The sequence below is a fragment of the Nerophis ophidion genome, linkage group LG07, assembly GCF_033978795.1.
Source record: "Nerophis ophidion isolate RoL-2023_Sa linkage group LG07, RoL_Noph_v1.0, whole genome shotgun sequence".
In the NCBI taxonomy this organism is placed as follows: Eukaryota; Metazoa; Chordata; class Actinopteri; order Syngnathiformes; family Syngnathidae; genus Nerophis; species Nerophis ophidion.
This window is the reverse complement of record NC_084617.1, coordinates 41,875,479-41,892,257: the sequence shown is the minus strand read 5'-3', so window position 1 is coordinate 41,892,257 and position 16,779 is coordinate 41,875,479. Positions and strand designations below refer to the sequence as shown.

The 16,779-nt window shown below is 43.3% G+C and overlaps 1 protein-coding gene across 5 annotated transcripts in view; it reads left to right on the top strand.

The window, feature by feature from the left end:
• Positions 1–2,953: 2,953 nt before the first annotated feature.
• snx18a (sorting nexin 18a) overlaps positions 2,954–16,779 on the top strand; it is a 92,850-nt gene continuing 79,024 nt past the window's right edge. For 4 of the 5 annotated variants that reach the window (XM_061906210.1, XM_061906206.1, XM_061906209.1 and 1 more), the window contains exons 1-2: positions 2,954–3,644; positions 7,366–8,393. In XM_061906210.1, the coding sequence (XP_061762194.1) occupies positions 3,259–3,644; positions 7,366–8,393 (1,414 nt within the window). In that variant the 5' untranslated portion in view covers positions 2,954–3,258. The remainder of the gene's footprint in view (positions 3,645–7,365; positions 8,394–16,779) is intronic. The other variant, XM_061906207.1, reaches the window with a different exon arrangement.

The window sequence follows — 16,779 nt, the reverse complement described above, 5'->3', positions numbered from 1 at the left end:
TCCGACCTCCAAAGACATGCACCTGGGGATACGTTGATTGGCAACACTAAATCGGCCCTAGTGTGTGAATGTGAGTGTGAATGTTGTCTGTCTATCTGTGTTGGCCCTGTGATGAGTTGGCGACTTGTCCAGGATGTACCCCGCCTACTGCCTGTATGCAGCTGAGATAGGGTCCAGCACCCCCCAAGACCCCGATAAAGGACAAGCGGTAGGAAATGGATGGACGGATATATACATATACTTTCATTTGTACGTCATTAAACTTGAATTATATGTATTTTTTCCTCGCTGAATGTATATTGTGAGTAACAGGAAATGAACATTTTTTAGCAACTGCTATGTAAGGGAAAAGGGGTAGGATTAAATAAGCTGTGCTTCTTCCTACTCCTTTTCAAACATGTTGAATAGAGAAACTGGAAATTGGGATGTATAATGTTGTATGCATGCATGTTCGAAATAAATTCAAACTCAAACAAACGAACAACATCAGCCACATCAACAAATATGATATATAGAAATATGATGGTAAAAGTGATGGCAAAGAAGCAGTTAGTGAATTAAATAATACACAAATGACAATTAACATTATTACACTACAAATGGAGCAATACAAATACCAATAGAAATAGCACTATTGATAATGAATATTAACAATAAATGATAAATAAATGGGTTGTACTTGTATAGCGCTTTTCTACCTTCAAGGTACTCAAAGCACTTTGACACTACTTCCACATTTACCCATTCACACACACATTCACACACTGATGGAGAGAGCTGCCATGCAAGGCGCCAACCAAGTGTCTCGCTCAGGACACAACAGACATGACGAGGTTGGTACTAGGTGGGATTTGAACCAGGAACCCTTGGGTTGCGCACGGCCACTCTCCCACTGCCCCACGCCGTCCAATAATGACCTCTTATCAACAATACAATTGTTCAAATGCAACAGTACACATATATGTCATGATAACCTGAAATACAAAAAAAGCAGATAAATTGAGGGGAAGAAAGGGAAGCCAACTGTATTAGCCCTGTAAATTGTTATAGTAACAATAACTTAGGTGCTAAGTGTTACGCAGTGTCCCCTAGGGCAACAGTGTTAATAAATATATGTTTGATGAAACGTTATCATATGCATGAGTGTATGTATGTATACTGTATGTACTTGTATATGTACAGTATGTACATAGGACTTGGAGTTTAACAACCACATCAAGTCAATTATATCAGCAGATTTTCACGCCTGAAATATTTATTGCCAAAATCAAGTGAAAATGGAGAGAATACATTTATTTCCAGGCATTTATAAAATATCACAAGTTTTACGTCGGTGATCTACTCTCTCTTTGTCATTTTCTGTGTGTACAAACTGTCCTGCCTCGCCTCGCCAGGTACTACGAAGGAAACGGGCCGGCCACTTACAGAGTGTCCACCGTCTGCATGTCGAGGGGACAGCACCCCAAGAGCTCGGCGACAGTCAGCAGGAACTTGAACCGCTTCTCCACGTTCGTCAAGTCCGGCGGAGAGGCCTTCGTGCTGGGCGAGGCGGCGGGTTTCGTCAAAGACGGGGACAAGATCTGCGTGGTGATGGGACAGTACGGCCCGGAGTGGCAGGAGAACCTGTACCCGTTTTCCTGCGCCATAGACGACCCCACCAAGCAGACCAAGTTCAAAGGCATGAAGAGCTACATGTCCTACAAGCTGACGCCTACGCACACCCAGGACCAGGTGCATCGGCGCTACAAGCACTTTGACTGGCTCTACGCCCGCCTGGTGGAGAAGTTCCCCGTCATCTCGGTGCTTCACATTCCGGAGAAGCAGGCCACGGGCCGCTTTGAGGAGGACTTTATCTCCAAAAGGAGAAAGGGTCTCATCTGGTGGATGAACCACATGACCAGCCACCCCGTCCTGGCCCGCTGTGACGTCTTCCAGCACTTCCTCACCTGCAGCAGCACGGACGAGAAGGCCTGGAAGCTGTGCAAGAGGAAGGCCGAGAAGGACGAGATGGTGGGCGCCGACTTCTTCCTCACCATCAGCACGCCGCCCGCGCCTCTCGACTTTCAGGAGGTGGCGAGCAAGATCGACGGCTTCAAGGCCTTCACCAAGAAGATGGATGACAGCGCCCTGCAGCTTAATGCCACCGCCACAGAGTTCGCCCGCAAGCAGATGAGCGGCTAGGGGAAGGAGTACCAGAAGATGGGTGTGTCCTTCAAGGTGCTGAGTAGGGCCTTTGAGATGGACCAACAGGTCTACTCTGCTGGACTCAACCAAGCTATTTTCTTCACTGGGGACGCCTACGAGGGATCTGGACCCCATTGTGAATTTGGTGAACCTTTATCAGGGACACCTGGCCAACTACCCAGACATCATCCACGTACAGAAAGGTAGCTCGCGCGCGCGCGCACACACACACACACACACACACACACACACACACACACACACACACACACACACACACACACACACACACACACACACACACACACACACACACACACACACACACACACACACGCACACACACACACGCCGTCAACTTGTGTGCTAAACACTAAGAAATAGGACTTGAGGCTGATGTATTAAAGGTGTCCACGAGAGGGAAGTGTTTACAAGACAAAAGTCGCTACTTCAAGGTTGGGTCTTTTACGTTTTATGTTTCTGCTATCTAGTTTTTTTTCCTTAAACATAGACAAACGTGTTTTTTTTAATCTTACAGTTGAATAATTTATATTATAAACAAAATATTTGCACTGGTCAGCTGGTGTTTAATATTTAATATTTTGATCAGATTCATACATTACCATATAACTACCATACAACAAAACAAAAAAACATTTAAAAGCCCCTGAGTACGTCCTTAAGATACCTTTGGTCTTCTACTTTGTGGAGGTTGTGATTGATTGTTGCTGTCTGGAGGGGGATCACACACCAACAGCTCCGCCCTCGATTAGTCGTCCTGGCTGAGTCCTGTTGTTGCTACAAGCAGCATCAGTGAATCATCCCGGGTGCGAAATAGCGGAAAATATATGCACCTTTTTTTTTTTTTTTTTTTTTTAGCTTTTGAAGGCGTAAAGGCATCGGATGATTAAATTGTCACCGGTGACGAGTTTGAGGACTACTTTTATTTGTCGGGCGGAAAAGAGCTATAGCTAGGCTGCCCGCCGTGCTGCTCCGTCACCCGCTCGGAAGTTAGCCCAGCCAGCCCGCTTCACTGCCCGGGCAGCAACGGCCAGTCAGTCCCACTCATCAACCATGGCGCTGCGGGCTAGAGCCATTTACGACTTCACCTCCGAGAACCCCGGCGAGGTGTCCGTGCGGGAGAACGAGATAGTAAGTTTGTGCAGCGAGAAGGACATCGAGGGCTGGCTGGAGGGGACCAACAGCAAAGGCGAGAGGGGACTTATCCCCGCGTCCTACGTGGAGATCCTGCGGAACGACAACAACAACACATCTGGCTCCCGCTATGCCAACGTACCGCCCGCGGGCATGGACGGCTCCGGTCAGACCACGGTGGACAATGTCCCGGACGCTGTCAAGGCGCCTCCACAGACCTACCTGCAGACCAGCGACGACGACTGGGACGACGACTGGGACGACAGTTCAACTGTGGCGGACGAGCCGGGAACTGTGGGCAGCAGGTACAGTTCTAAGGGTGATAATGGACTCAGACTTGGATTTTTTTTATAATTTTTTGTCCTGTCCAGCAAATCATGTAGATGCCCATATCGGCTGTACAAACTTACTTTACAGAAGAGAAGTTGCCTTATTAAGTTTAAAGGCCTTCTGAAATGAGATTTTCTTATTTAAACGGGGATAGCAGGTCCATACTATGTGTCATACTTGATCATTTCGCGATATTGCCATATTTCTGCTGAAAAGATTTAGTAGAGAACATCCGCGATAAAGTTTGCAACTTTCGGTGCTAAGAGAAATGCCTTGCCTCTACCGGAAGTCGCAGACGATGACGTCACATGTTTGATGGCTCCTCACATATTCACATTGTTTTTAATGGGAGCCTCCAACAAAAAGTGCTATTCGGACCGACAAAACGACAATTTCCCCATTAATTTGAGCGAGGATGAAAGATTCGTGTTTGAGGATATTGATAGCGACGGACTAGAAAAAAAAAAAAGTTAAAAAAGTTAAAAAAAACAAAACGCGATTGCATTGGGACAGATTCCGATGTTATTAGACACATTTCCTAGGTTAATTCTGGGAAATCCCTTATCTTTCTATTGTGTTGCTAGTGTTTTAGTGAGTTTAATATTACCCGATAGTCGGAAGGCTGTCTCCACGGGTGTCTTGACGTGCAGTGTCTCAGGGGAGTCGACGGCAGCTATGGACGGCACAAGCTCAGCTTTTCTCTGGTAAGAACATACTTTTTAACCACGATTTTGTCACCGAAACCTGCTGGTTGACCGCGCTCTGATCCATAGGAAAGTTTCATCTCCAGGAATTTTAGACGAGGAATCACCGTGTGTTTGTGTGGCTAAAGGCTAAAGCTTCCCAACTCCATCTTTCTACTGTGACTTCTCCAATATTAATTGAACAAATTGCAAAAGATTCAGCAACACAGATGTCCAAAAAACTGTATAATTATGTCGTTAAAGCAGACAACATTTAGCTGTGTGTGTGCGTAGCGCTCATACTTCCTAAAAACCTGTGACGTCTTGCGTACACGTCATCATTACACAACGTTTCGAAGACGAAACTCCCAGGAAATTTAAAATTGTAATTTAGTAAACTAAAAAGGCCGTATTGGCATGTGTTGCAATGTTAATATTCCATCATTGATGTATAAACTATCGAACTGCGTGGTGGGTAGTAGTGGGTTTCAGTGGGCCTTTAAGTACCACTGATAGTCACACACACACACTAGGTGTGGTGAAATTACTATCTGCATTTAACCCATCCCCTTGTTCCACCCCCTGGGAGGTGAGGGGAGCAGTGAGCAGCAGCGGTGGCCGCGCTCGGGAATCATTTTTGGTGTTTTAACCCCCCAATTTCAACCCTCGATGCTGAGTGCCAAGCAAGGAGGTAATGGGTCCCATTTTATAGTATTTGGAGAACTTACGACCTACAATCTCAGGGCAGACACTCTAACACCTTTATTAAATGGATTTATATTGTTATTTAGTGCAGCCGGGCCGGAGCAGGAAGGGATAGAAAGAGATGAAAAGGAAGACAGAGGGGGAAATTGTGTGGACAAGAGGTGGATGAGACAGAGAGAAAACAGCAAACACAAAAATAACAATAAAAACAACAACAATGATAACCATTCTGAATTTATTTCATCCATCCATTAATTTTCTAAATGATCTTACTCATCTCACCATACAAAGTTAAAGTTAAAGTACCAATGATTGTCACACACACAATTTGTCCTCTGCATTTGACCCATAAATGAATGATAAATGGGTTGTACTTGTATAGCGCTTTTCTACCTTCAAGGTACTCAAAGCGCTTTGACACTACTTCCACATTTACCCATTCACACACACATTCACACACTGCTGGAGGTAGCTCCCGTGCAAGGCGCTAACCAGCACCCATCAGGAGCAAGGGTGAAGTGTCTTGCTCAGGACACAACGGACGTGACTAGGTCGGTACTAGGTGGGGATTGAACCAGGGACCCTCAGGTTTGCGCATGCCACTCCTCCACACCCCCTGTTCACAACCTGGGAGGTGAGGGGAGCAGTGAGCAGCAGCGGTGGCTGTGCCCAGGAATAACTTTTGGTGATTTAACCCACAATTCCAAACCTTGATGCTCAGTGCCAAGCAGGGAGGCTAAATATAACTTACTTCACTAATTAATATTTATTTATCTATTTATTTTTATTGTTATTACTTATGGAGTATATTGTGAGTAACAGGAAGTGAAGAAAAGTTTTAGCAACTGTTATGTAAAGGAAAAGGGGTAGGATTAAATAAGCTGTGCTTCTTCCTACTCCTTTTCAAACATGTTGAATAGAGAAACTGGAAATTGTGATGTATAATGTTGTATGCATGCATGTTTGAAATAAATTCAAACTCAAACAAACGAACAACATCAGCAACATCAACAAATATGATATGTAAACATACGATGGTAAAAGTGATTGCAAAGAAGCAGTTAGTGAATTAAATAATACATAAATGACAATTAACATTATTACACTACAAATGGAGCAATACACATACCAATAGAAATAGCACTATTGATAATTAATATTAACAATAATTACCTCTTATCAACATTACAATTGTTCAAATGCAACAGTACACATATGTGTCATGATAACTTGAAATACAAAAAAAAGCAGATAAATGGAGGGGAAGAAAGGGAAGCCAATTATATTAACCTTGTAGATTAGATTAGATATATTATATATTACTTTATTTATTCCTTCAGGAGAGTTCCTTCAGGAAAATTAAAATTTTCAGCACAATCCCATTCAAGATCAGACAAACATTACAGGGAGACAGAACAGGATCACTAATGGGTCTGCCGGCTTCCAGCGCCCCTTACAAAAAAGATGAGATAGAGGTAAACAAGGGGGGGAATGGGAGAAAAAAATAGAAGATTAAAATAAAATAAGATTAAAAAATCGGTATAAGCCTGGGCCCCTGGAGAGGGGGTCCAGACTAAGGCCAAGGGAAAAAAACAACAACAACTCATAGCCAAAGTACACATCCCTCTCACATGTGTGTAAGAGGGGAACATCAAAGAACACAAAGGACATTAAAGACAATAAAGCAGCGGATACAACCAGCCACTTCTACATACAGCTATGAATAAAAAGTAAAAGAAACATATACACTGTGGTGGCCTCTGTGGTGTTCCACGCCATCGTCTGCTGGGGTGGAGGGAGCATGGCCAGAGACAGGAACTGACCCAACAAAGCAACCAAGAGAGCCGACTCCACTCTCGGCCGCCAACCAACTCTCGGCCAGATCCAGTCCGCATGGATGAGAGAGGATACGTCCAAGGAGATTGTAGATTGTTATAGTAACAACAGGTTAGGTGCCAAGTGTTACCCAGTGTCCCCTAGGGCAACAGTGTATATATGTTTGATGAAACGTTATTATATGCATGAGTGTATGTATGTATATGTACTTGTATATGTACAGTATGTACATAGAACTTGGACTTTAACAACCACATCAAGTCAATTATATCAGCAGATTTTTACGCCTGAAATAATTATTGCCAAAATCAAGTGAAAATGGAAAGAATACATTTATTTCCAGGGGTTTATAAAATATCACAAGTTTTACGCCGGTGATCTACTCTCTATTTGATTTTTATTTTGAATGAGTATTATTGTTGCCTTCTCGTCATTTTCTGTGTGTACAAACTTTCCTGCCTCGCCTCGCCAGGTACTACGAAGGAAACGGGCCGACCACTTACAGAGTGTCCACCGTCTGCATGTCGAGGGGACAGCACCCCAAGAGCTCGGCGACAGTCAGCAGGAACTTGAACCGCTTCTCCACGTTCGTCAAGTCCGGCGGAGAGGCCTTCGTGCTGGGCGAGGCGGCGGGTTTCGTCAAAGACGGGGACAAGATCTGCGTGGTGATGGGACAGTACGGCCCGGAGTGGCAGGAGAACCCGTACCCGTTTTCCTGCGCCATAGATGACCCCACCAAGCAGACCAAGTTCAAAGGCATGAAGAGCTACATGTCCTACAAGCTGACGCCTACGCACACCCAGGACCAGGTGCATCGGCGCTACAAGCACTTTGACTGGCTCTACGCCCGCCTGGTGGAGAAGTTCCCCGTCATCTCGGTGCCTCACATTCCGGAGAAGCAGGCCACGGGCCGCTTTGAGGAGGACTTTATCTCCAAAAGGAGAAAGGGTCTCATCTGGTGGATGAACCACATGACCAGCCACCCCGTCCTGGCCCGCTGTGACGTCTTCCAGCACTTCCTCACCTGCAGCAGCACAGACGAGAAGGCCTGGAAGCTGGGCAAGAGGAAGGCCGAGAAGGACGAGATGGTGGGTGCCAACTTCTTCCTCACCATCAGCACGCCGCCCGCGCCTCTCGACTTCCAGGAGGTGGAGAGCAAGATCGATGGCTTCAAGGCCTTCACCAAGAAGATGGATGACAGCGCCCTGCAGCTACATTCCACCGCCACGGAGTTTGCCCGCAAGCAGATGAGCGGCTTCAGGAAGGAGTACCAGAAGATGGGCGTGTCCTTCAAGGTGTTGAGTCAGGCCTTTGAGATGGACCAACAGGTCTACTCTGCTGGACTCAACCAAGCTATTTTCTTCACCGGGGACGCCTACGAATCCATCGGGGACTTCTTTGCTGAGCAGCCCAGCAGGGATCTGGACCCCATTGTGGATTTGGTGACGCTTTATCAGGGACACCTGGCCAACTACCCAGACATCATCCACGTACAGAAAGGTAGCTCACGCACACACACACACACACACACACACACACACACACACACACACACACACACACACACACACACACACACACACGCCATCGACTTGTGTGCTAAACACTAACTGACAACTAATGCGCTAATCACTAGCTGGCAACTGGCATTTTCTTCACCAGCTGATTAGCTGACAACTAACGTGGTATTTGCTAACTGACAACAAGTGTGCTAATCACTAGCTGGAAACTAGCGTGCTAGTGTATGCTAAAAACTAGCTCACAACTAATACGCTAATCATTAGCCGACAACTGCTGTGTTAATCATTAGCTGACAACCGGCGCGCTAATTGTTTGCTGGCAACTAGTGTGCTAAACACTAGCGGACAACTAGCGTGCTAACCACTAGCTTTTAACTAGTCTGCTAAACGCCAGCTGAAAACTAACCCGCTAATCACCAGTGGTCAACTTGCACTGTAATCCCTAGCAGACAACTAAAGTGTTAATCATTAGCTGGCAACTAGTGTGCTAAACTAGTTGCTAAACTAGCTGATAACCAACGCGCTAATCACCTAGCTTGCAGCAAAAGTTGTTTTCGCTTACTGGCAACATGTGCACTCAATGCTAACTGACAAGTAAATTTAAAGTTAAAGTCCCAGTGATTGTCCCACACAAGTGTGTGTGGTGAAATTATCCTCTGCATTTGACCCATCCCCATGTTCACACCCTGGGAGGTGAGGGAAGCAGTGAGCAGCAGCGGTAGCTAGAAAGTTATTCATAGCCTGGCAATTAGAGCGCTAATAACTAGCTGACAACTTGCAGGCTGATCGCTAGCTGGCAACTAGCACATTAATCGCTAGCTGGAAACTAGAGCGCTAATCTTTAGATGGCAACCAGCAGGCTGATCACTAGCTGGCAAATAGCGTGCTGAATGCTCGATGGCCAATAGAGCGCTAATCACTTGCTATCTTCAATGCCAACATGAATATCCCTCCAACTAACCGAGCATCCATCCGTCCATTTTTTACTGCTTGGGTCGCGGGGGGTCGCTGGAGCCTATCTCAGCTGCATTCGGGTGGAAGGCGGTGTACACCCTGGACAAGTTGCCACCTCATCGCAGATAGACAGACAACATTCACACTCACATTCACACACTAGGGACCATTTAGTGTTGCCAATTAATGATGAACATATTTTCTTTAAAAAGACTAATCAAACTTTTTATGTATATGTTTTTATGTAATATTCATAGTTATTAATTTGCTTTAGCATGTGCAGGTATGCCCAGTGCCTTGTTGCTAGCAAACAAATATTATGTTGATGTTTGGAAGCAGTTTTCCACCACATAAACCACATTAGTTTATACTTGCAGTGCAGGGCGCGGGCTTGCAGTGGCTGTCAATCAAGGCACAGAAAACATTGCGTATGAAGCCCTGTGATTATTCTCCATGTGGCAAATGTCAGTGTTGTGAGAGGCGACATTGTTCGACAAGACGCTGTTGTTTAAGAGGAAGTCCGCCGTGCTGTTTGCAATCACACCCCTGAGGGGAAAGAAGGAGTTACGAAGCGAAATATGGCTAACGTGCAGCGTTCACTTACTTCCTGTGCCATCCGGCCACCACTGCTCCCCTCACCTCCCAGGAGATGATCAAGGGTAATGGGTCAAATGCAGAGAATAATTTCGCCACACCTAGTGTGTGTGTGACAATCGTTGGTACTTTAACTTTAACTTAATCAAGCAGAGACATGATGGACAAATGTCAGACACAGATAAGAGGATCATGTGACATCATCCACCCCTAAATACCCCAGCTGGATAAGAAATGAATCATTCATCCAGCAAGATCCTTTGCTGTCCACGTTTGATACCACAAACTAGGGCTGGGCGATATGGCCTTTTTTTAATATCTCGATATTTTTAGGCCATATCGCGATATATGATATATATCTCGGTATTTTGCCTTAGCCTTGAATTAAAACTTGATAAATGAAATTACAATAGTATGATGATTCTATGTGTCTGCATTAAAATATTCTTATTCATACTGCATTAATATATGCTCATTTTAAACTTTCATGCAGCGAACGAAATCACAACTAAGTCAATTGACCAAAACTGTATTTATTAAACAGTTATTAAGCAATGGCACAAACGTTCATGTCATTTCCAAAACAGAAAGTGCAAGATTATCAGAGACATTTTAAGTGTCAAATAAAAATGAGCTGCATAATGGCAATACTAAAATGGCCCTAGTGTCCTAGTGTGTGAATGTGAGTGTGAATGTTGTCTGTCTATCTGTGTTGGCCCTGCGATGAGGTGGCGACTTGTCCAGGGTGTACCCCGCCTTCCGCCTGATTGTAGCTGAGATAGGCGCCAGCGCCCCCCGCAACCTCAAAAGGGAATAAGCGGCAGGAAATGGATGGATGGAATAGGAAATCAATTACTGTTCGTCTTTCGCTATGTGGTAGATTACTACGGACGTTATTAAATTCTGTTGTTGACTTTTTTTTCATACGGTGTTGATCTGGAAATGTTTGCCTGGGCATTTTGATGGTATGAGCATGTGGCACCGAACGGAGATGTTGAAATGCGGAGTTAGCACTCTTCATTCTCCAGCAGGTGACTTTTCAAATGATGCTACATGTTAGCAGTAATGATATTTTTTATAGCAACGCTTTTGGCCCACACTTGACAAATTACGGTTGTCTGGTCGATATATTCCCACTTGAAGCCAAACCACCGCCAGACGTTTTTCTTGGGAATTAATTCTTCCTTCATTCGCACCTTCTTTCTCTCGTATTACCACTCGCACGGCTCTGCTAGCATCACAGCTAACGTTACCCATGCTGCTACCTCTCTGCTCCGCGAGGGCGTATGCGTATGTGACCTATGACGTGACAGTATGTGACGTATGTAAGAAGGTGCGCTTGTCTGTGAGAAGGAGAGACAGGAAAGAGCGAGAAGAGCCTGTAGTGTATTGCCAGCAGCTAAAGGCAACTGCGTGAGAACGTATACTCGATTATCACGATATAGTCATTTTCTATATCGCGATATATCGTGTATATCGATATACCGTGTATATCGATATATCGCCCAGCCCTACCTCAAACTTTCAAAAACTGCTTGTTGTTGGTCTTAGAACATCTTTCCTGTGGACACAACACCTCTACTATGCTAGCAATGCTAACTTGGGTTAGCACCAGATTGTGTGTTTCGCTCAAAAGTTTTTATTTACCTTTCGAAGTCTAGTAAGGATGTAAATCTTACAACAATTCACGATTCAATTTGATTTTAATTAAGAATCAACTTTTAATTCAAATCAATATATTTTGGTATAAAATGATGAAAACACCTTTTCAAAACTGTTTTCAGGTTACAGAAGCTCGATTTTTGAAAATGATGAATCAATTTAGGATTAGACCTGGGTGATACAGTTGAAAAGTTTATCATGTTATAGGTGTTTTATATTGGTTGATATCGATATTTATTTATATTTTAAATGATCTATAGAAAATAAGGACCAGGTGAAAATGTATTACATTTAAACATTTTAGTTTGGAATGTAACTTTCCTCTGATTATAATGCCCTCAGCTATCAAAGCAGAAAGGCATGTATGTCTATTGGCAAATACACATCGAACACACTCAATGTAAACAAAATTCTCACATTGAACACTTAAACTCTTAAAATGAAGATGCACAAATACGGAATATGTAAAAACTGCTGAATAAAGTGTAACACAATAACGCAAAGTTTGAAAATGTAAACATAGAGAAACCTGAGAATAACTTTTATCTGCAGGTTTAGTGCCAGGAAGTTACAGCTGTGCTCTAAAGGGTGAGCGTGACTAAGGTGGTGTGATATTAACGGTCTTGGTGGAAATGAGCGCCTCGCATCATTTACAGATCACATTGGTTTGACTACGGTCTGTTTGAAAACATCCAAAAAACTGCTGTAGTTTTCCGGTTTTATTCACAATTTCTTCATTTTTACTTACTTTTCTCATTACATGCAAAGAATCAACCACCAGACAACAAGATGGCTCAACCAAACTTGATAGTTGATACTGTTACCTGATTGGCTGTAAGCGTGTCACTCGCACTGATCAGGGTTCACTTCCTGTGTTACCAGAGAGCGAAACCTTGCTTCACAACTTCCGCTTTCTTCCGAAGAAGAAGAAAAAATTAATATTGAACGTTGTATTAAACGCATTTTGTATTGATATGGATTACGTGTCTATGGCGATTACATATTGATGTTGTTTTATCCCGCAGCCCTATTCAGAATGAATAAGTAGCGTGATTCCGGTGTAAACCATTTTTTCCCAAGCACCTTTAGAGTCCAGGATATTTTTGTGTACTCGTACTTGTGTGTTTAGTACAGTTCACAATGATACATACCTGTAAAAACAGATTTCCTTTTCCACAGTACAACCTCAGGAGAGTGACTACAGTAGGGATGGAAGAGTTTATGAAAAACAATGGGAGTTTTCGTTTGACTTGAAACGATTCGTCAGTTTTGGATCATGTTTTTACTTTTTTCTTTGTGTTACTACGAGAGGTGGGAATCTTTGGCCACTTCACCATTTGATTACGGTTATCATTCAGGAGCTATGATTCGATTATTGATGCAGCTTTAATTGATGTATACTGATGCATATTTCACTACATAAGCCTTTATAACTTGCAACTTTAAAAACATCCATCCATCCATCCATTTTCTACCGCTTATTCCCTTTGGTGCCTATCTCAGCTACAATCGGTGCATTTGTAGAAAGAATCAATTAAATGAATTTCGATCACATTTATTAAATGAATGCAAATGTGGACAAAACTTGAAAATAAATGCCCTAATATTAAGGAGCTGGTTGTATCTCTCGGTGCGGTGGATTGCTGCAGTCAGACACATTTTAGAACTGTCTGCATTACTTCATTTACAATAAATAAATCAATTATCGATGATTGACGTTTACTAATTCTATGTCCATTTCCGAATTGTGATGTATCTAAAAATTGATTATTTCCCCCAATTGTAGTTACTTCTCAGTTTGGTGCTTTCTTCACAGAATTAACCCTCAAAACCAAGAATCTATTATTAAAGGTGCCATATGTAATAATGTGGCCAGAAATGGTACTGCAATCACGGTCAAAATTATGACCTCCACCTCCTTCTCTCCTTGACTGAGGTTGTCAGAATCCAGCTGGATGGACTGTGCAACTCCTAAGGAATTTCAAACTTCCACTGCCTCTTACTAGGGGTTGAGGTGATGGGAGCACAATAGCTGAATAGACAAGCGTGTTGTCAATAACAAAACTCTAACCAACACATTTTTCACAGAAATTAGGCTATTTTCAGGAAAAAGTATGTCATGCCTGCATACAATATCACAACAAATGGCAATTATAAGGATATTGTCAGTACAATCAGAAAACAAAGACTAAAACCAACTACAACCAACACTTGCAATGATTGAATGTGAAAGTAAGTAGCACATGCTTAGCAGCTTAATGTATGCCCAAAACTAGAGAGGAGACATTTTACCAAGGTATGCCAATAGGCTACTGTTTCAAACATTTCAGATTACCATATAACTTGGTACACGTAGTCCACAATATGCAAAAACCAAACCAATGAGGAATTGTTTAATCATTTGATGTGGCTGTCTCCATACGTTTCACATTGCCGTGATGACTATTGTTGGAACCCATTTCCTCAGCATATAAGCATATTGAGAAGGAATTAGGCACTGACACTACCCATATCCATAAAGGTTGTATTTGTTCAAAATATATTTGTGGGGGTGTATAATGTGGCCCGGAAGAGTTAGGGATGCATGGGATTCTGGGTATTGGTTCTGTTGTATTTATGTTGTCTTACAGTGCGGATGTTCTCCCGAAATGTGTTTGTCATTCTTGTTTGGTGTGGGTTCACAATGTGGCGCATATTAGTAACAGCGTTCAAGATGTTTATATCACAACCCTCTGTGTAACCTGTATGGCTGTTTAACTATTATGCTTTGCAGTCGCTGGCGCATGTGTCAGCAGCCGCAAGCTGGATATGACCGGCCGCCACTCAAATGGCATAGTATCAAAGCAGACGCGACAACATGGTTGAGAGGAGGTTTGAGGCATTGCCATCACGGCACGCCCTCAACATTGCTGTCCGAATGAAAATCTGAGAATGATATCCTGGGGAGATTTCTGGGAGAGGCACTGAATTTCGGAAACCTCCCGGAAAAATGGGGGGTTCGGCAAGTATGCAGATGAGCCACAACATTATGATCAGAGAGCCGATGCGGCTCCGGAGCCGCAGGTTGCCGATCCCTGACATATAGGCAAACGGCCATATATTTGTGTCATTGACCGGGCTAGCATGCTAAGGAGCTAAGCACCATCACACTAAGCATTGGTTGCAGTATCATACTGGCTTTGTTAGACAAGATCTTAGACTGTATTGGACAATATAGTTTACCTACCAAATGTCCATTTCCATTTATTACAAGTAATAAGAAAACGTAAATGCGTCACTAACCTATCTAGGAGGAAATTAGCAAGTTTGGCGTCAGATGAAAAAATCCTTCTCCGCCTTCAATCGTCTCTTTCGAAGGTATCCCCGATACAAATCCTGGTTTTGTTCCTGGCTTTGTCATGAATAGGTTGAGAATGGTAACGAGGCCTTTTAGATTTACTAAGGTCTGACATGTTTTGTAACTTTACCAGTGGCAGTAGATAGATGAAGATGGCGGTGCGTAACTGGCAACCTGGTTGTGACACACTCACAGACTTTCTAATTGGTCAAATGGTGGAGGGCGGGACATCGAAATGAAAAGAATAACAGGATTTCGGGGCTGTAAATCTAATTTTGCAATGAGCATATCCCGGCTGAACTACTGTTATCAGTAAGAAGTATTGGAAAAGGACATTGATGCCTTTTGACATATCAAGGCCATTTTAATGATGACTTGACATTAAATTATTACATATGGCTCTTTTAAACATGGAAAGTCTAAAAAATGAATGTAACATGAGTGAAATTCTGTCATCAATGTTTGTCTTGGGAAATTGTGTTTATATGTTTTTTACTCGTTTCTATTTTAAATGTACACAAAAATATTTTTCGCAATCGCTAATCTATCGATTGCCCTGTGATGATGTGGCTATTTGTCCAGGGTGTACAACGCCTTCCGCCTGAATGCAGCTGAGATAGGCTCCAGCGTCCCACAAAGGGACAAGCGATAGAAAATAGATGGATGGATAATCTATCGATTAATTTGTTCGATTAATCGAGTAATACTTTATAGCTTCTGTGTGTATTTTAGGGAAAATAGGATTTGACTGCATAGCAGGAGCTTCATTCTTTAATCGCATCATCCATCCATTTTCTACTGCTTGTCCCTTTTGGGGTGGCGGGGGGTCCTGGAGCCTATCTCAGCTGCATTCGGGCGGAAGGCGAGGTACACCCTGGACATAGGGCTGGGCGATATATCGATATACGCGATATAGAAAATGACTATATCGTAATATTCGACTATACGTTCTCACGCAGTTGTTTTTAGCTGCGGGCATTACACTACAGGCTCTTCACACTCCTTGTGTCTCCTTCTCACAGACAGCAAGCGCACAAACCTACATACCGGTACGTCACCTACTGTCATGTCATACGTCACTTACGTATAGGCCCTCTCTGACGGAGCAGAGAGGTAGCAGCGTGGCTAATGTTAGCTGTGATGCTAGTGGAGTGTTGCGGGTGGTAATACGAGAGAAAGAAGGTGCGAATCTGCTAACAAATGAAGGAAGAATTAATTCCCAAGAAAAACAGCATGTCTGGCGGTGGTTCGGCTTCAAGCGGGGATATGTCGAATAGACAACTTTAATTTGTCAAGTTTGGGGCACAAGTGTTATTACCAAAAATAGCATCACTGCTAATATGTAGCATCATTTGAAAAGTCACCTGCTAATAACTGTTTAATAAATACAGTTTTGGTCAATTGACTTAATTGTGATTTCCTTCTCTGCATGAAAGTTTAAAATTAGCATATATTAATGCAGTATGAACAAGAATGTTTTAATGTAGACACATAGAAACATAATACTGCTGTGATTTTATGTATCAAGTGTTAATTCAAGGCTAAGGCAAAATACAGAGATATATATCGTATATCTGGATATGGCCTAAAAATACATCCATCCATCCATCCATTTTCTACCGCTTATTCCCTTTCGGGGTCGCGGGGGGCGCTGGCGCCTATCTCAGCTACAAGCGGGCGGAAGGCGGGGTACACCCTGGACAAGTCGCCACCTCATCGCAGGGCCCTAAAAATACAGAGATATTTAAAAAAGGCCATATCGCCCAGCCCTACCTGGACAATTCGCCACCTCATCGCAGGGCCAACACAGATAGACAGA